Genomic DNA, 20,235 nt, shown 5'->3' on the forward strand with positions numbered 1-20,235 from the left:
CGAGCAAACATAGAAAATCTTGACCAGTACCCGTGAGTGGGTATGTGCCAAAGACTTTAAGGTCATCATCATCATAATCACACAGGGAGGATGGAGACGATCTTGATCAGTGCACATGGTCATTGACGATGCAATCACCCCCCTAATATTTACTGAAGCAATACACATTTTCTATTGCTTAATACGTCTGACTTCTAAAACAACTTGGCCAGGGCATGCACGGCATAGCGTACAAGAATCCTTGACCTGGACAACCGCTCACTTTCTGAATGTGTAGAATTATATGTTTCTCGAAACGATGGACATTTACACGGTGAGTCGCCGTGCTTCGTTTTTCAAAGACGTGGAATTATGTGACAGACTGCAGGCCCACGCTAGCAAAACTTGCTTGTAAAGCGAATCTTTCTTTGTCTACTAACTCGGGGTTTGGCTTGGCTTGCTTTCTCACTGAGTAAACTTGTCTGATTCCGGAGACATGCAGTGTAATATTAAACTGAACCGGTCCCGTAAATGGCGAAAGCAAAACTGATGGCTCTTGTATAGTTAAATGCAGCCCAAAAGGACATGTGCCAACGTCTCGTTTGGAAGATGCAACTGATCATGTCTTTCCTGATAGGGTGTTCGAGAGTGTACTGCGCTCTAGATTCGATGCCGTTATACTTGCTTTCACACTGTTCATTAAAAGAGCGAGTGAGAAATTGGTTTTTGTCAGAATCATCATCCGACTATGTCAGTTCTCTACAAGACCAATTTTAAAGCAAAAATTTCTTTGCTGTTGGTGCTGCTGCTGAAATCGGTTTTTGTCAGAATCATCATCCGGCTATCTCAGTTCTCTACAAGACCAATTTTAAAGCAAAGATTTCTTTGCTGCTGCACCATCATCATCATCATAATAATAATCATCATCATCTATAAATTGCATACAATTCACATGATTGCTGAGTGCGCCCTAGATGAGATCCTGAAATGTTTTGCTCAGATCGGTATGGTATTTAAGTATGATGTTCCCGAAAAAATAACGCCAGTTGGTAGAAAGCGCTCGTCCTCGTGTATCTTTCTTTGCCCCCGTTTTTTTGGCGCAAAGTGTCACGATGAATATTTCTGTCTCTTAACGTCGTCTCTATAATTCCACCTGCATTGTCATCTCCGTGAGGAACGCAAGCACAGAGTGCGGGTTGTGGTCTGTGCGTCACTCCGATTTGGTTTGGTTTGGTGCCTATGCGTATGACTCAAACTCTTCGGGAGATCGGCCATGAATCGGTCGGCAGTAGGTAAAAAGGGAAGAAAATAACTTGAACGGAGTTTCGTAAATTACTCCAATGTCCAGTAGGCGAGTTCCGCCTGCAGCCAACATCGCCCTCTTCTTCCAGCAGGCCATAAATGATGGAACTCTGTACAGTCGCATATGCCTTGGGTACGCCAAGAAATACGGCTACGGTACATCCGGGATGTGCACAAGTGGCCGGCTGTGCCAGCACCATTTTGGCCAAGAGGTTCGGTGCCCTGTAACGAGGGGCCGCACCTCGTCAAAACTGTGTAAACAAAGTGTGGTCCTTACACGAGTCTATACTGTAAATAAATAAATAAATAAATAAATAAATAAATAAATAAATAAATAAATAAATAAATAAATAAATAAATAAATAAATAAATAAATAAATAAATAAATAAATAAATAAATAAATAAATAAATAAATAAATAAGGCGGCGTGAATAATCGATCTGCCAGACTGAGTTAATGAGATCGTGGTTGACGTGACAATTCCACTTCGCCTGCTCGCCTTGGCTGATGTAACGAAACAGTTTCGCATTATTTAGACATAAAGCACCGAAGCAGCCCAGCCCGAAAACTCGTTCTGCTCCATCCGTTACCCACGATGTTTCCTTTCTTTCTTTTATGCTTTTTTCTTCTTGTTGACAGGCGGTGAAAGGGGACGATGTCCGTGCAGCAGCTCGTTTAATTAAGCTTGTAGGACTGTGCTTCTTAAAACTGTCCCGGATTAACCGGGCAATAAAAGATGACAAGTGTTGTATTGAATGATAAAGACCAAAACATGCGATCTTGTAACGATGTCTTTGTGCCAAAGAAATAGCGACGAGCGCTAATCTTTTTACGAAGTTGGTAAAATAAAAACGCACATAACCGCAAAGTAGGGTTATAGTAACAGACAAATAGCAAATGAAGCAGTTACTTTAAGCATTTTATTTAAGAGGGGTTATTGAGTCTCATATTGTAATTTTCGGCATAGCCGCCACAGCGTCAACGAGAGTTCTGCCGCCGTCGCGGCGGCTCCGAGCTTTTTTTCCCCAGTGACGTCACGGCCAAGCTGCATCTCCACACTTTCCGGGGCGTGGCTGGTCGAAACCTGCCGAGCCGCCGCCAGAGGCGCCTGCTGCGGTCACGGACACCGCGCGCGTTCGGCGCGAACGCTGGGAAACGGGGAAACGCGGATGGCGTCGGGAGCAGCTCTGCGCGTTGCCTCGTTACAGTGTACTAGTTATAGTACACTGTAGCCTCGTTGGTACATCTACAATTTATCTCTCTCCCTCTCATTTTTAGATGCGAGAGCATCTTATGCTCGGGGCAGTGTCCGTTCTGCGGCGTCCGCACCCATACTGCGCATGCGCAGCTCTCCCTGTCCTACGCAGGCGTGCGCTCTCCTCTCCCCCTCTCCGCCACAGGTGCGGCGCAGCAAATCATTGCATTTAACTATCTCTCACTCTCTCTCTAAGGGTACGCTGGTAGGTGGCGCAAGTGTCGCGGCGCAGTATAAAGCGCGCGTTCGCTGTGCTTCCGTCATTCTCTCTCTGTGCAAACATAGACGTCATCGACGGTCTCGTAAACGGCGCAGTGGGAACGCTCAAACTCTGCGAACGAAGCGTCGATGGTGCGGGAGGAGAAGAAGACTTCCCCAGGCGACTGTGGCTGCACTTCGACGGTCCCGCGATAGGGAAGCTCCAGCTCACCTTCTATCGATCCACGCAGTGAGCAAGGCCAGGCGTCTGGGTTACGAAGTTGACGCGGCGTGGGTAACCATAGAACCACGTAATGTCACGTTGACGCTCGACCGTAAAACCGGTGTGGCGTGCAAACGGACGCAGTTCCCCTTGGTTCAAGCGAGTGCCATAACCGTGCACAAGTCCCAGGGTGGAACCTACGCGTCGATCATTTTCGACTACGCCAAAACCCACCCGCAGAAACTCGGACGCTAGGAATCACGTACGATCTCTAAATAAAGACGCAACAACCCCGTACAAACGTCTCCTCTCTTCTCAATACATTCTCTCACTCTACTTTCATTGGGTTGTGTGGCCAAGTGAAACGAAACGGAAACTCGAAGAGCACTCCCCGCGATGCTTTCGCATCCCACCATGGTTGCCCGTAGGGTGAGATGATGTAATTTTTTTCTCTCTCTCCCGAGCAAAGCGCGCGCCGCGCGCATGCTCTCCTTCCCTCTCCTTAACGTCCCATGTCAAGGCAACATGCTCATGGCTCGGAGAGGAGGCGAAGCACACGCCGCTCCAAGAGGTGGTTGCTAGGCAACCCAGGTGACGATGTTTTTTGTTAACGCGTTACGGACTGAGGGTCGACTTAACAAAAAAAAATGTCACAGTTTCGCCCTAAGGGCGAAGCAATGAATGCGATAGCAACACAGCAATGTCATACGAAGTAAGGTGAGCGGCTTTGGTAGCAATATGAATTGTAGTAAACATGAGCTGATTAAGTAAGCAGGTGTGCTGCAGCGTAAGTAGACCGACATGAAGAGAGACTCGATAACTACGAGAAGGCGCGTGTGAAACGGTGGTGTTGATGAGAAGCGCTTCCCGTGGGCAGCGCGTGCGAAGGGACACACCTGTAGCGCTGCACTGCCTATCCGGGCAGCATTGCATGTGTAGCGTGCGTTGGAAAATGTGGCCCGGCTATTACTAACTGAATGAACAAGCGTGGTGTGAGCGCGCACAAACAAACATGAATAGACCACACTGAATGACTGCAGACAACGACTGTCAAAACGCTGGCAGCAAGCGCATACGCCGCAGCGGGCGAAAGTACGAGCCGTCTATCGCTTCAACGGAAACTGAGCGGCGAATGCACAGCGCATACCAAGGTCAGAGCCGTGTGGAGATAAGAGACGGTGCAAGCGAGCGACGAGCGCGGTTGTTGGCAGAGTAGAAGTGCCCCCCCCCCCCCCCCCCCCCGTTCCCTCCGGCGCTGGCTTACCGCTTCCTTGCTTGCGCGTGGGAGATTGAGTGCGTTCGCTCTCCGTGATAGCGCGCGTCCCCGCACGCTTCCGCTCGGGCATACGGCGCGCGGCGAAGATTTTATCTATACGGAACCTCACGGCGACGACGACGGCGACGCCGACGGCAGAAATCCGGTTGAATGTCCATATAATTGCTATCGCAATAAAAATTATGTAGCATTCAAAAGTGCAACCTTATAGAACTGTTGGCAGTACGCGAGCGCGCTATTATACGAGCTCTGCACGCTGTTTTCTGAAGCCCTTTGCCCACTTCAGAGGAAGATTGTCCCCCTGAATAAGCGTGTGCCCGAACTGGTGAAGCTATGGGCATGTTAACATTCTAAACGCTGTAGCCCGCATCTTCGTGTGTCGTGTACGCAGCGAACTTTCAAGCGACAAAAACATTAGCGACGAAGCGCTGTCAAGCCAGTAGCGAGCAGAATTGGCTGGCTGAGCACTCGATCGAAATTACGCCAAAGTAGGCGGTTGTAGTGCCACACTGCTGTTTCCTCCTCATCCGCCCAACGAACTTCCGGCTCGGCCGGCTTTTACATACGCTCCAATCGTCAGTTGCATTCGAAAGTGAAATCCACCGGTATCGCGCTTATGAAATTATATGCGGCGCCAATGTATCTGCCAAAGACTGACAAATGTACTGGTTACTATTTAATTTGAAATAGTAGCGGCGAGTGAACCGAGCAGGAGTCATCATGCCCCCCAAAAGGAGCACGAGCTGTTGTTTTCTTGGAGGTGACACTGGAACACTTTCTGGAATGTCAGGTCGGCGGACAACGGCCGGTTGACGCGCTCCCAATGCGGACCATCGTGCTGCTGTGGCCTGCGCTGGTGGTCGGGATCCTCGCACAGAGAGTTGGCGTAAACAAGGTAAAACGCCTGCGCGAAGTAACGACAGTATAATAGAATGGGAGTTCGCTGTAACTTATCGGTTTCACTATCGGATATACTATACAGTACAATACAACACAATACAATACAGTACAATACAATACAAACATGTTTTAAAAATTATTGGGTTTTGCCGTAACCCCGATCTAATTATGAGGCACGTCGTATGTGGGGGACTCCGGAATAATTTGAACCAACTGAGGTTCTTTAACACAAACTTGTTTATTTGCAGGAATAATACAATATTTCCCTGCGGGAGGCAAAGACTAAAGGCGAAAAAGCCTGACGAGGTCCTGGCCCCCTGATCAATAATACAGTCTGCAACAGTTGGCACGATATAATATGCATTTCATAAAGTACATAGCATTACTTCTTTTTTTACATTTGATCACATGCGCATTTGTTTATACATGTGCATTCAACATGCTCTACATACATTAGGTATACAATATCTAAGCTATAACCAAAAAAGTTGTCGAAGTTTCACCTGAATTTAAGGCGAAGCATCAATTGCGATAGCAAATTTGTAGAGAGCTATACGGAGTAATGATAGTAGCATTATCAGCTGTATAAACTTGGACATGCAGCAGCACCGGCAACACGCAGAACTGTTGTCGACGCCGTCGGCGTTTTGCCCGCGTTCGCTCAAAATGCGTGCGGCGTTGGTGACTGTTGCCGGAGCCTATGATATAAATAGGCACTTGGTGCCGCAGCTAAACGTCGCCTCCCTTCCCTCCCCCTCCCCCACGGCCTCTATCGCGTCGGAAGAAGGTGCGTTTGCTCTACATATATGGTGATTGTAAAGGAGGAAAGAGACGCGTATACTTCTGCAGCCCTTAAGGGAGCACGGCGCAGAACGCGCGTTTGTTCTCCGCTGTGCGTTCACTCCCCGGTAAGTGGTTCTTGAGGGAAAGGGAAAGGTTGGCGCTATCTTCTGCAGCCCTTGAGGGAGCACGGCTCAGCGCCAACGGGGAGGGGTAAGTGGGAGCGAAAGAAGGGATAGAGTGGAGACGCCATGGCTGGGCGAAGCAAAACCGGCAGGCATAGGCGGCACGTATCAGGCCGAGATGGAAGGCCTTGGCGTGCTGCAGAGTCTGCAGGGGTGTTGTGCCAGGCCGGTCAGGCCCGGGGTGGAGTGGGAGGCCGTGAGGCCTTCCCGCTTGTAGAAATGTCCTTAGAGGCGTGCGGAGAGCCCTGACGAGTCAAGGAACTCCACGACGCCTCGAAGTGCAGAAAGGTGGTGTCGGCCGGGGAAGAGGAGATCTTCCTCCTTGCCACAGGGGAGGCCCAGGCGGCGGAACTCCTGCAGGAGTGGGCCCCGCTATCCCCGTGAAAGCGCGCGTCCCTCGCGCCCTTTCACACGTACATACAGCGTTCGGCGCGCGGCGACGATTTCATCTCCATTGACGTCACACGGAACCTCACGGCGACGGCGACGGCGACGCCGACGGCAGAAATCTGCTTTTGAGTGTCCATATAATTGCTATCGCAATAAAACAATCAACGGGCAGCCCCGATGGTTCGTCTGCAAGCGCGTCATCCGCGAGGTTGGTTCATCCAGACGAAAAACCAGGTGATTTCCTCCGCGGCGTAATAACGCTGGGAAAAAGATGCTACATGCCTCAGTCTTGTTTTACAGCAGGGGGGGGGGGGGGGGGGGGGGTTATTCAGTAAGCGTCCACTTAGTCGACTGTCCATTCCGGCCGCCACCGATTGGCTTGAGCTGAAACAGTGAGAAGGAAACTATAGCTGCAGGTGAGCGCCTTTTTCTTTTTCGCTGGTACCCCAGTCCAGCCAATCAGCACTTCAGCAGTGGCCGAAACGGACATGTCCACTAAGTCGATATTTACAGAATAGAAGCTAGTTAGCGTACAAGTTGCCTTGTAGCTAACACAAGCTCAGACGCGCGCATCAATTTTGTCACATAAAAGCTTTTTAAGGGCATGAAGCCGCCCTGTCGCGGCTGCGGACATCACCATCATCATCATCATTATAATCATCATCCTCATCATTGTTATTATTATCATTAATAACATTTGCCGGTAAGCATTTCACCTCCCCCCCCCCCCCCCCCTGCACTTCTTTTTTATTCGAGAGGCTGCTCGCGGGACAAAATGTGCGCGTCGATGTCTTTTTACGTCGCCCAGGCGCATGGTTTTAATAAGGACCGACGTGAAAACGCTCACATCGTGCCTTCTTTGCGCTCCCGCTAGGCACTCGAGTCCGAGCATCTCGGACGAGGGCATACCTTGTCCCAGCTGGGCGTGTTGGTGGCGCCTTGTCCGAGCCGGCGCACGTACGTGTCGAAGACGTCCTTGGCCGGCGCCAGGGCCCCGCTGTCGGCCATTGTATGTCCGCAGCCGCGGCTACGCAGTGCCTCCAGTCGGCCACGTGACGCGGCCGACCAGTGCACGCGCTGCAGCAGCACGTGCAGCAGACAGCGCGCCAGGCGCGGGCCCAACCGCGCCGCCTGGAACGCGGGCCACGCGGGGCTCTCGGGCTCGCGCACCTCCACGGCAGACAGCCCGACGAACATCACCTGCGTTACACCGAGCATTTGACCCAATTCCTTCCTTCCCTTTCTCCTCTTCCTTATAGGCCGTGCCAACACCACCTAGACTCTAGGTGGTGTTGGCCGTGCCCCCTGCAGGGAAGCAGAAATATCGCCTTTTACCTCTGGATACGCAACCTGTCTGGTCAAACACTGAGCGGGGTCGGAACCGCTCTGACACGGGGAAGCATGTAATATACATATTGTGTGTTATACATATGTGTGTTATACGTATGCGTGTTGCATTAGCGTTGTCTGGAAGGCGTCGCGGCGAAACTCGAGGTGTGGCGTGTAATACGTCGTACTAACAGTTTCTCTGAACACGAAGTAGCAGAGGATGAAGCACACTTGCAACAATTATTAGGTACTGTTGCGAGAAAATGCATTTAAGAGGTGTTGGTCAGGTATATATTGACTGTAACCAAGACAACTGCATGCAAGAGCTGAGGTATAAGACGGAACTTGTGTTTGCAAGGACGAATCCCGGGTTGCCTCACCAATGATTCTAGCGTTAACCTGCATGTACATGGACTTGAGGACAGGGACACGTTTATTTCGAAACGTTTTTAAGAGGCTTTGTGTTTCATGGGAAGATTGTATACCAGTGAAGAGCCGTCATGAAATCAAGGAACTTCACTAACTAGCCCAGTTGCAGGCAGTGCCTATGAACGTTGAAGCGGGCAGCTTCCAGAGCAGTCCTGGACAGTCCAGGGTACGACAAATCGAAGGGATCAGATCGAAACAGTCACGCATTCCATCAAGCCATTTTTTTTATGGAAAGCTGGGCGAATTAGTGAGCGTTCATTAATGCGATAAGCACGAACATCACCTTTCTTTCTTTCTTTCTTTCTTTCTTTCTTTCTTTCTTTCTTTCTTTCTTTCTTTCTTTCTTTCTTCTTTCTTTCTTTCTTCTTTCTTTAGCTGCGCCAAATTACTAAAGACTGCCTTTGGCAAAAAGCACAATTCTAATCCTTCGGCTAAATTACTCGATGAGGCGGCCATTACTTCCACGAGAAATCAAAATGCCTAATTGAGTAATAATACAATTACACTAATTGTCTTCTTAATTAACTACGTCACGGCACATATATTGCAATCGAAGAACTGTATAGCTAGAGAATTTGCAAGGCATATCGACTTGGAATGAATTCTGAGGATGGCGCCGGTTTTAAGATATACGCTGTCAAGCCTGCAAGAAATGCACTGTTAATTGTTCCACTAATTACCTCTTCACAAAAAACATTGTTTGATGCATTGAAGCACAAACGTAACTGGAACGCCAATGCATTTCGTAGGGCACTTTAAAATTAATATCTCAAAACTGGTGTAGTCCTGAGACTTCTTGCCATGTGGATACGCCTTGCGAACTCATCGACTACTACAATTCATATATTGAAGTATGTGCCGTAAAGTAATTAATAAAAACTTTAACAAGTGTAATTATGGTAATTATTCAAATAAGCATTTCGATATCTCGTAGAACTAATGGCCGGCCCATCGACTAATTTAGCTCAATGGTTATAACTGAGCTATCTGCCACAGGCAATCTTTAAAAATTGGGCGAAGAAAACACCTGGTATATATGTCAGTTTCGAATAAAAACTTTTCATTTGCTAGAATGCGATCGTACTGCATGTGTTCTTCATTCATCCTTGTCCTTACGCGCCTTTCGCACAAATCAAAACTTCTTGCACACATTTTGTTATTATTACTGCCGCATAGCATGAAGCTCACTATCACAGCGATATCAGAAAATATCGCTCGTGTTGTACACTTGTTTCGTCTTGCTCGCTGTACCATGTATTGCGCTATTTTATTGACTTTATCGTACACCAATGGGGCTGCTCTCCTACAACGTCAGATGTACACAAGCTATCCACAGCGAAGTATATGTATACGCAAGCCGAGAAAGTTTCGCTGCGTGACACGTGTACCTTGTATCCGACGTCGTAGGCGCACTGCTGCTGGGCGCCCAACACATCGTCGCCTTGGGACAACTGGCTCCGAAAGCGTGCCTCGCGGAATCTTTGGTAGGTGGCCAAGGCCTGCGACGGAATTGCGGTCGGCCAACGGGCTTGCGCGCTCCCGTTGCTGCCCTCGTAGCGGTCGAAGAAGAAGCGCACCTGCGAGCAAACGCGCCATATAACTCGTGGCGCCTTCCGTGCTCACGTATACAGTTAAAGCTCGATATAACGAAACCCGATTTTACGAAGTTCCCGATCTAGCGAAAACATTTCCATTCCCCGGCAGGTACCCATAGGGTTCAATGGTGTCATCACCCCGAATTAACGAAACTTGGCCACCAAACCCGATTTAACGAATTTTTCCTGAAATAAATGAGTAAAAAAAAAGCGGTGATTTCGTTCTAATTTTGACACAGACGAGTTTCTCTTCGAGCGTGCGCTCTAACGTTATCGCGTTAAGACATCTCGGTACCTATAGTTACGGCCCTAGCTTTATTTAGACGAGGCTGCACGCTGCACCCATACACGTTACAACGGACTCGGCAGTCGGTAGCGCTCTTACGTACCAGTTGGCGCTATAGGGTCGGTGGTGGTTGCTTTCGTTATTTCATGGTTTATGCAACCGATGACGCTTTCTTGCTCGGCCTGCTCGCACAATTACTGCATTCGTTGTCCACGTCTTAGCATATCGTCAGCCTGTCATAGCTTCACGTGACCGTCTACCTGGCCTGCATTGCTTCACGCACAAGCAATTCGGGCCGTCCTCGCGGACTTTTCACACGCGCAGGCGTGGGTTAGCGCCAACTACAATGTCGTGGTATATAGCTTTTGGGTGTCGCGACGTTACAATTTTAGATTTCGAAGGACCAAAATATGCCTTTATCGATTTTACGAACTTCCCGATTTACGAAGAAATTCTATCGTTGTCATCACTTCGTTAAATCGAGTTTCAACTGTATTGCATGCGGCACGCACCTTGAGCTCCCGCAGGCGCGTCTGGGCGCTCTTGCGCGTAGTGCCGTCCACCCAACGCAGTTCCGACAGCTTTGCGACCAGCACGCGCTTCAGCTGCGCCGCTGTCGACCGCACCAAGTCGAAGTCGAGGTGGCGTCGCAGCGATGCGTAGCGCACGTACTCGGCTGCGTCGGCCGTTAGCGCATATTCGAGGGTCATGCGCGCGCACAGGGACTCCCTGCACGCACGCAGGCAAAATCGTATGACAAATCATAGCATTACCGTATTACCGCAGAAGCGGTTCTTCTTGAGGTCTGCCGCAGGCTTCCGTTACACGGATGCAATGAAAATTACGTCATCGCCTGACACGCACTTGCCATTGCCTTGGATTGGCGTTGCCTCAGGCATGGTATACCAGCATGCATATATGTATGCTCCCCTCGCTAGTGCGTCAACGCTTGGAGGCGTCGAATCGGTTTTATCAATATTTCATAACGCATCCTACACGCGTGAGCTTCTCACGACTAAATTTCACTTTATGCTTCAGTGACGTGTGTGCCAACCCTGCATGCCTTGCATGCCTCTGTCAGGAGCAATAGCTGAATCAACGGCAAAGAATTCAACGGAGCTCGCAGCTGCTGCGGTAACCTACTTTAGTTCAGAAATAATGAAATCCTAAAATTTTGAAGACAGTGTCTTCCACGGTGAGTTCCCCTACTTTTCCGTACTGGGTATGTCTGTTTCTAGTCTCTTTCGTGTGCCAATGTGGGAGATAGTGCAGCAAAAAAAAAAAAAATCACCGACGATTACGATACTCCTGTATGCGAAATTTGAGCGCAGCTCTACACGTGTTTTCATTTCGCGATATATTGGCTGGCGCGGACAATCTGTCTCGTGCGGCACGCTGCAAACGCAGCGAAGTCTGGCGCGACTGCCTCGCTAATCTGGAGATTGAGTGGCAGCGAGTGGGTGACGCATGGGCGCGATTCGCAGCAGCCTCCGCAGACAGACCTCCCAGACGACGCGTGCTACTCTGGCGCCATCTCGTAGCTGTCGTCGCCGCACTAGGCTTATCTTCTCACGCCTTCGCCATACCCTTCTCCTCCTACGCTTTCCTCCTTGCGTCTTTCATTCGTCCTTTCATCCTTCGCTGTGCTCGTTCGCTCGGTTACGCCCACGCTCGCCGCATGAACGGGCACCTAAGAACTGCGCCCTAAAACGCAGTCCGACGGTCTTCCTACTACTCCCTTCGCGCGAAGAGTGACGCGATAGAGTGCTCTGTTCAGTGACTCCCCGACTTGTCACCCCCAATTCGTTCAGGGAGACATTATCTTTCGCTGACTTCAACTAGTGGTTGAATCGCTGCAGAATTCTTTTTTTAGGCGCACAAATGACAAAGTTGCAGCAGAACACGCCAGTGACCGCTTGTAGTAATCATCATCAACAAACCTTCTGGATGAGGCTCCAGAGTTGAGGTCAGTCTTCACGACAGCCGGTGTGAAGAGGTCAACGTGTCGGATAAGCCGGTAGCCGAGCAGGTTAAGCACCGTACGGGAACTGCTCTTGTTAACGAGAAGCACGTATTGCTTCAGCAATCCTGCCTCCCCTACGCGCACTGCGCCCGGCCTATGCAAGCCTTCTAGCGCTGCGTCCAGGTAGAGCTGCGGCGGTTGCACGTCGGAGCCGTCGGTAGGCGCGCGGCGCTCGCGCAAGCCGCTCAGCCGGCGCCCCAGGTCAGCCACGTCCGCCGCCAAATCGCGAAGACGCGAGCTGTTGCGCCGCAGTGCCAGCATGGAGTCGAGGACGTCATCGGCTTCCAGGCTTCCCTGGTCACCCGGGACCAACTGCACGGTGCCATCAGGCAGCGCGACAACACCGACGAGTGGTGCCAGCCCCATCAACCGCTGCAGCATGCCAGCCGTCCTCCACACTTGTCCAGGCTGCACTACACCGGCGTACGGCCAGCCACCCAAGCCAGTCAGGTTGAGCAGTGCCTGCAAAGGTGCCCTGCCTAACTTGCTCAGCGTGGCCAGGTCGACGCAGTCCTTCCAGAGGCGTCTCGAGGCAGACGCCACAGGTAAGTCCCTGTCAGGGCTGCCGATGCCCTTGAAAAAGCCCACCACATGGGATTCGGTCTGTTGTGCTATTTGCTCGTCAACTGTCCCGTTGGTCCGCCGCGCAGAGCATACGTGACCATAGAAGTTCTGGCACGGACTCACGGTTGAGTCCAGCGACCGAGACAACTGTACAAACTGGTTGATGCACGACGGGTCGAAGCAGGACACCCTCTTGGCGGCGTCGCCATTCACCCACGGGCCGAACATCCACGGCTGCTGCCCACTGCCTTCAGTATCAGCGTCGTTCTCCGTGCTCACATGGCGCGCATGACGCCTGGCATAAATGCTGAAGGTGGCTGCCATTCCTGCAAGCGTGCCCACCAATAGGATAATGTAAAGCATGCTGTGACCACGCTGGGGCAAATTCTTCACCAAGGTACCGTACAAGCGGTTTTCTCTGGGAATTATCGGGTCAGTTGATTTGGCCTCGGGCGGTTGTTTTTCCTGCTCCCAATTGTCCAAGAAGCGAGCTTGCCACACGGTTGTGACATGCGTGTCCGAGCTTGAGCTGCTGTCGTTTCTCTGCGAGCTCTCGACAAAGTGAACGGCGTCGACGCTTTGCGCCGTGGTGCTGGGCCTGATTTCCGTAGATGTTGACAGTCGTCGGCATGCTGTCGAATCTGATCGCCTCGCTGATGTCGCCGGTGTTGCGGTAACGCAAACGAGTGTCTGGTCCGGCGGTTCTACGACGACGGTCGTCTCCGGAGCAGCCGCTGCTGCGGTCACGTGGAACTGCGCCGAAGGGCCTTCGTTTGTGGCTCCTTGAAAAATAATTGTGGTTGGCTGCTGCTGCTGCTGTTGCGAGACTTCGGCATCGAGTGCTGTGGCGAACGATACGGTGGTCGTCGCCCTGCTGGCGGTCGCCAATGGGGCGGGCGGCGCCTGCGACATGTTTTGTTGCGAAATAACCATCTCCTGCTTATACGGTGGCGGCTGCCGGCGAAAAGCCCACGGCGGGGGAGGTCTGTGGTACCTGCGGTTTTCAAAGTGGAGGTTCGGCTCCATGCAAGCTGGTGGCACAATGGAAGGCGGATAAAGAGGCGGCCGCACAGGCGGCGGCACAGGAGGCGGCGAGAATGACGTGTACACCTGAGTGACAGGTTGCTGAGCACACATGTACCGATAAGGCGGTACAGCCGCGGCAGGGATGAGCTGCACCGCGTGCGACATCTGTGACGAGCGCCTAAGATCGCACAGCGGTCTACCATATCTGTGTCTCCGGTGACGCGACCTGGACCTGGACCAGTGGGAATGGCGGTGCCTGCGGGGCCTATGCAACACTCTGCTGACAGATTCCGGTACAGTGCTTTCTCCCTGGCATGGCTCGACGGACCATGCGTGTGGCAGCTCTAGATCGATAGACACTGACCGGCTAGGACGTCTAGGGGCAGCTGAAGTAATAGCAGTGCCGTCAGAAAGGATGTGATGTACGTTCCTGCCATCGCTGTCGGTGCATATGACACTGGCAGCTCTCGTCACAGAACCGGTAACTGAGGCATTGCTACGGCGACCAATCCGAGCTGTGAGTAAGCGCACGTCCTCTTCGTCCTCGGCTGGTTCATCTGGGGGCATGGCCGAACGACGGCCTATGCGCGCTCGGAACAGTGGCTGATCGTCGTCTTCCGCTTGGGGTTCACACATTTCTTCGAACGACGAACCTGTTTGTAAACCAGTCTTGACCTCGATACCGTCACCATAGATTGACGAAGACGCCTCGCTGCGTACGACCAAGTTGTTCGGTGAGCTACGCTCCAGAAGGAACAAAGCATTTTCTGTGGCCACGTCCCGTCCATCATCCTTGTTGCCAGGTTTCTGAAGCTGGCAGTAGTACTTCTTTTTCGGCTCTCGCAGTGACTCATCATCTTCGGATACACTAGCGTCAACCTCGATTGCGAGGCCTTCAACTTTTGATACCTTAGAGAAACGGCCGTCTTCTGAGTCATCTTGAGTGCGCATGGGCTTGCGACGAGGATCTATTGTGAGAAAAATCTGACCTGAAGAGCTTCGCCTCACTATACTCTGTTTGGTGGACCACTGTTCTTCCTGGCTCGCTTCGATCTCTGCATCAATTATTCCGTCAGAAGACGTTCGAACCACGACTTCATCGTGCGGCCTCCAGAGTATTTCTTCTGGCCCTCTTTTAGAAAACGCACGTTGTTCCGACAGGGTTGATTCTACAGCTGACGGTGGTCGTCTTCGAAACACGAGGTTTGTGAAAAATCGAACCTTCCTTTTCTTGGATGCCTTCGCACGTTTTTCTGCCTTCGCATCCACAGTTTCGTTTGTTTCGATCATGTCTTCAACGGAAATTTCAGTGGCGCTCGTTTCGGCCTCTGTGATCACTTCTTTTCTTTCTGCTTCGGCTTGCTCGCGACGCTTGCTTCGGTTCGGCCTTGGCTCGACTTCATCGCTTTCCAGCTCCTCTTCGCGCCTCAACCTTTGCCTCGATCGTGCTCGCGATTTGCCGCCGTTTCTTTCTTCGGCTCTTTCAGGCCATTCATCGCTTTCCAGCTCATCTCCGCGCCTCAGTCTTTGTCTAGATCGTCCTCGACACTTGTTCTTTTTATCAGCTCTTTCAAGTTCTTCGTCGCTTTCTGGCTCCTCTTCGTGTCTCGATGCGCCTCTCTGCTTTGCTCGTGCTGTATACTTCTTGTTATTGGTGTTCTTTTCCATTGACTTCCGCCGCGTTTTTCTTCCTTTAGTGCTTTCTTTGTTCTTCTCTTTGTTCTTTCTTGGAGCATGCTTGCTTTTCGTAGGAATGTAGTCTTGGGGTGCGTCTTCACTTACTTGGTCAGTATCTACTTCACCGCTGACCGCTCGGTTAATTGTTTGGGAGGTGTCACCGCGTGGCTCGTACACTCGTCGCGCTTCCGTCGTTACATCCCCCGTGATTGATTCCAGCAAGGAGCAAACTGTCCACACGCGCTCCAGTTCCTTGTCATCAGGCTGATCCGAAGACGATCGACTGCGAACCACCGTTGAAGCATAGCTCCTCAACCGCGACGCTGCTCCTGGACCACGGGGCGACGATCTCCTGGGGCCTCGCACTGGTGAGGAACGTGTTCTGGCAGGTGACGTTCTCCTCCTCGGTGGGGACCGGTCACCACGACGCTTTGACGCCGACCGGCGCGGCAGTGGTTTCTTGAGGATAGGTTGAGCTTCAAATTCTTCAATAAGATCGTCCATTACGTCGTTAACGAACGTAATGTCGGGGCTGTCCCGTTGCCGACCTTCGCAAAGGTTTCCGCCCCTTCGTTTGCTGAGCGTGCGTTGTTTATTGTCCTCTTCGTCTCGCTGTGACGGCTTGTACCGCGACCGGCTTCGCGGCGGCTTGTTTTTCTCCCGCGGCAGCTCCTGGCCCGGCTCGCCTCGCCGGCAGAGGCCTTCGCGACTGCCGCGTTCCTCCGCGAAAATTGCGAATCTCCTCACAACTTCGTCCTCATCCAAGGCGTCTGCACGAGACCTGGCTTCGTACATTGGAAAGGCCGTGATGACGTTGAGGCCGATCTTCTCTCCCCAGCCTCCGAGGGACCTCCGGTCGGCATCCTCTTCCAATTTTATAGCGCCGCCAATCTCCTTGGTCGACCTTTTCTCTTCGTCTCCTTTTTCTTTCGGCATCTCTTCGTTGGGAAGAATGCAGTCCCCTGAACGACGTTCATCTGTAACACGTGGCCCGTCTCGAGAAGAGGCACGCATGCTCGCGTCTTGATCTCCGCACTGGTCATCTGCCGTCGAGGCTGTTTGCTGAGCGCACTTCTGTGTATTCTCTGAACAAACGAAAAGTTCTTCGGCGCTCAGTTCAGACACTGCATCATCTGACAACAGTGTCCGTGCCCCAGTTGATCGACCCGCCAAACTACAATAGTATTCTTGTCGATGCGTGGAGTGTACGTCAACCAGAGAATTTCCCTCGATGGGGACATCGCCGCGAACGTCCTCCGAAGCGTGTGCGAGGACGTCAACTACGCGGCGAGCGGCCGATCCAGCCGGCTCGTCGGCCATTGCGCACCGACGCCCTCAAGACATGTTTCGCTCACCTTGCAGGCGCAGCCGCTTCGTGGTACGAGCCTGTCGCGGGGTCCAAGGCGATGCTGATGATAGCTGCGAAGCGCCGCTAGTACGTCAATGATGAACTATATATAAAATTATATATCTGCATGTACCACGTAGTAAACGCAAGGGTGTTATATGTAATTAACAAGAGAGCATAAAAATTATTTAAAAAACGAGAACAGTGATTTTATCACGGCAACCAAGTGAAAACAGGAGTGCAAGCATTGAATGTGATCATCATAGTCATCATCATCATCATCAGCCTATATTTATGTAAGGTTGTCGATGCCCAGGATTACATTGCAGGGTCAGAAAGATTTAAATGACAAAATCAGGTTAGGGTTCCGAAATATTTTTACAAATTTGATGACTAGCTGTTTATTTCTTATTTTTAGTCTTCATTTATTCCTGTATTCTATTCAAGTCTTGCCATATATTCTAATTATTAATTCTCATATGCGTATATATTCCCAAATTTATGTTTGCATTATTTTATAAATCTCCTTTCTCATTGTTAATTCGAACTACCCGGTTCTTGGTCAATCCCCAGAGTGGGTATGTGCCACTAACTCCAAGGCTCTACATCTACATCTACATCTTTATGTCCACTGCAGGACGAAGGCCTCTCCCTGCGATCTCCAATTACCCCTGTCTTGCGCTAGCGTATTCCAACTTGCGCCTGCAAATTTCCTAACTTCATCACCCCATCTGGTTTTATGCCGACCTCGACTGCGCTTCCATTCTCTTGGTATCCATTCTGTAACTCTAATGGTCTACCGGTTATCCATCCTACGCATTACATAGCCTGCCCAGCTCTATTTTTTCCGTTTAATGTCAGCTAGAATATCGGCTTTTCCCGTTTGTTCTCTGATCCACACCGCTCTCTTCCTGTCTCTTAACGTTAGTCCTAAGATTTTTCGTTACATCGCTCTTTGTGCGGTCCTTAACTTGTTCTCGAGCTTCTTTGTTAACATTCAAGTTTCTGACCCATATGTTAGCACCGGTAGAATGCAATGATTGTACATTTTTCTTTTCAACGACAGTGGTAAGCTCCCATTCAGGATTTGGCAATGCCTGCCGTATGCACTCCAACCCAATTTTATTCTTCTGTAAATTTCTTTCTCATGATCAGGGTCCCCTGTGAGTAATTGACCTAGATAAACGTACTCGTTTAAGACTCTAGAGGCTGACTGGCGATCCTGAATTCTTGTTCCCTTGCCAGGCTATTGAACATTATATCTTTGTCTTCTGCATATTCATCTTCAACCCAATTCTTACACTTTCTCGATTAAGGTCCTCAATCATTTGCTGTAATTCGTCAATTTGCTGTATAATGTGATCATATATTTCCTAAATATGCTAAGCTCCTGCACATTAGATACCTAAAACGTTTGGAATATGACCACCTTGGACCCTCCAAATTAAGACAGTAATAGTCACATATGCTTCGGCCAGTGAAGAGAAACGCAGGAGTATAGGCATTTTTTCATCATCATTAAATTGGTATATTTCTCGTCGACTGCCCGACTTAGCTCTATGAGAACTTCCCATTTATATTTCTTCAGCCGTAATCATGACCGACTCCTTGTCCATTTGTTCTGCTCTATCAGTGCCAAATTCATCTACCATTCTCCGAGAAATCTATTAATCTATTCCCCAACATTTACGCCTCGTCCATTTGGTATGGGTACCAGATAAGAATAATAAACGAGCGAATTGCGAAGAAAAAGCGTTAACACATGCTTTCAAGACTGTAATATTTAAAAATTAATGAGCGCAGAACCTCAGCTGTAAAGTGAACCACTATGCATTGTAGAAGTTCAGGTGTCAATTGGAAATGTTTTCTGCCGTGTAGCATTTCTGAGTGACATGTTTCAGTTGTCGCGTGTGTTACAATAACACGTTCTGGACGAGATGGCCGGATGAGTGTCATAAATTTTTGAGCACATACTAAATGCAGGACAACGTCCACGTTGAAGTTGATGACGCAAGCTCTAGCTTCAGCATATAAATATCAAGTTGTTCAGGATGCCAAACACATATAGCTTGAGGCGCCATGTGTAAACCAGCTCGTAATGTTGTGCACTCGAATAAAGAGTAATTATAGTATTTGCACGTAAATAACGCGACCACGAATATAATGCGAGAGGGCTTTTGGTCTCTCAGGAAAATAACAAAATATATATTATCAAGAATTACCATGCAAACAGGAATAATTATTGTAGAAGCAGGAAACAACGCTAAAAAGCGGATGGCCGGAGGGCTTTATTCATCGTTACTGCGAAGTGCCGTCTCAAACTAACGTGAAAGGGCGAGTGCTGACGTATTTATCAATCCAAGAAAAAATAAAGCCGTGTTATATTCGTGTTATGAACCCTAATACACCGCCAGGCGCGTTCTGAAAAGGCGCGTCCCCCCCCCCCCCCCACGCGTCCAGCCCCACCAGTCCGACGTGTACCTTCACCGCTCTGTTCACATTGTCATTACAATTCAGGAGGTGGCTTGAGGTCGAATTTTCCTGATTAACAAAAACACTCTATCACTGTCTTGTATTTATTCATTCACTCTTAAATTACTTTGAGTAATACGAGAAGAAATAAACGTCGTCATCATCCTTGGTGTCATTATTAAAATTATTAGGTATTTTATTTGCTGTTAGATTCCTCGTGCCAAAGCAAGGAAATTGCATATTATGCAAAGTGCTTGCTCCCCCCCCCCCCCACAAAAATATAACCCCCCCTCCCTGGCAGAGATCCTGGGTGCGCTACTGCGAGGAGGGAAGCGGAGGATGAGGGTATGGCGAAAGCGTGAGAAGAAAGCGTAGTGCAGCGCTAGACGGCTGTGCGGCGACGATGACTACGAGATGGCGCCAGAGTAGCACGCGTCGTCTGTATGGAAACAAAGCGCTGCATGAGCGGAGGTCTGTCTGCGATGGCTGCTATGAATCACGCCTACGCGTTACACACGCGCTGCATCTCGTGATCTCCGAGGCAGTCAGTCACGCCAGGCAGCCACGCCACATTTCGTGCCGAACGATACAGAGTGTCTGCGCCAGCCAATATATCGCGAAATAAAAACACATATAGAGCTGCGCTCAAATTTCCTATTAGAGAGTATCGTAATAGTCGGTGTATTTTTTTTTCTTTTAGAAATATGGCCGCCGGCGGCTTCACTCGCTCCCGTAGGTGGCGGCTGGGACTGCCACTCCAGAAGTACATAACTGCTCTGGTTCAGAAGACCCTGTGGACCCTATGCAGGGCACGTCAGAGGCGAAACGTTAGACAAAGGTAGCAAAGGCTCAAAGCCTTCCGTAGTCGGCCAACGATTCCCATGCTAATAATCAAATTACTTCAAATAACCTCTACTCAGTTCTGACGCTCATTATGTTTCTAATTTTTGGGCAACCAAGGCTGCCTCTCACGCGATTAAAAATACAGGTGCTTGAG

At 50.1% G+C, this 20,235-nt stretch overlaps 1 protein-coding gene across 1 annotated transcript; it reads right to left on the minus strand.

Annotated features, from left to right (window-relative positions):
- Window positions 1-4,907: 4,907 nt before the first annotated feature.
- LOC125943330 (uncharacterized) lies at window positions 4,908-13,630 on the minus strand. The gene is made up of 5 exons (XM_049662471.1): window positions 12,069-13,630; window positions 10,641-10,857; window positions 9,636-9,824; window positions 7,399-7,689; window positions 4,908-5,138 (listed from the first exon to the last, which is right to left on the minus strand). The coding sequence occupies exons 1-5, from the start codon at window positions 13,625-13,627 to the stop codon at window positions 4,953-4,955; spliced, it is 2,442 nt and encodes an 813-aa protein (XP_049518428.1). The 5' UTR covers window positions 13,628-13,630; the 3' UTR covers window positions 4,908-4,952.
- Window positions 13,631-20,235: the final 6,605 nt, after the last annotated feature.

This window comes from Dermacentor silvarum, chromosome 2 (assembly GCF_013339745.2).
Source record: "Dermacentor silvarum isolate Dsil-2018 chromosome 2, BIME_Dsil_1.4, whole genome shotgun sequence".
NCBI lineage: Eukaryota > Metazoa > Arthropoda > Arachnida > Ixodida > Ixodidae > Dermacentor > Dermacentor silvarum.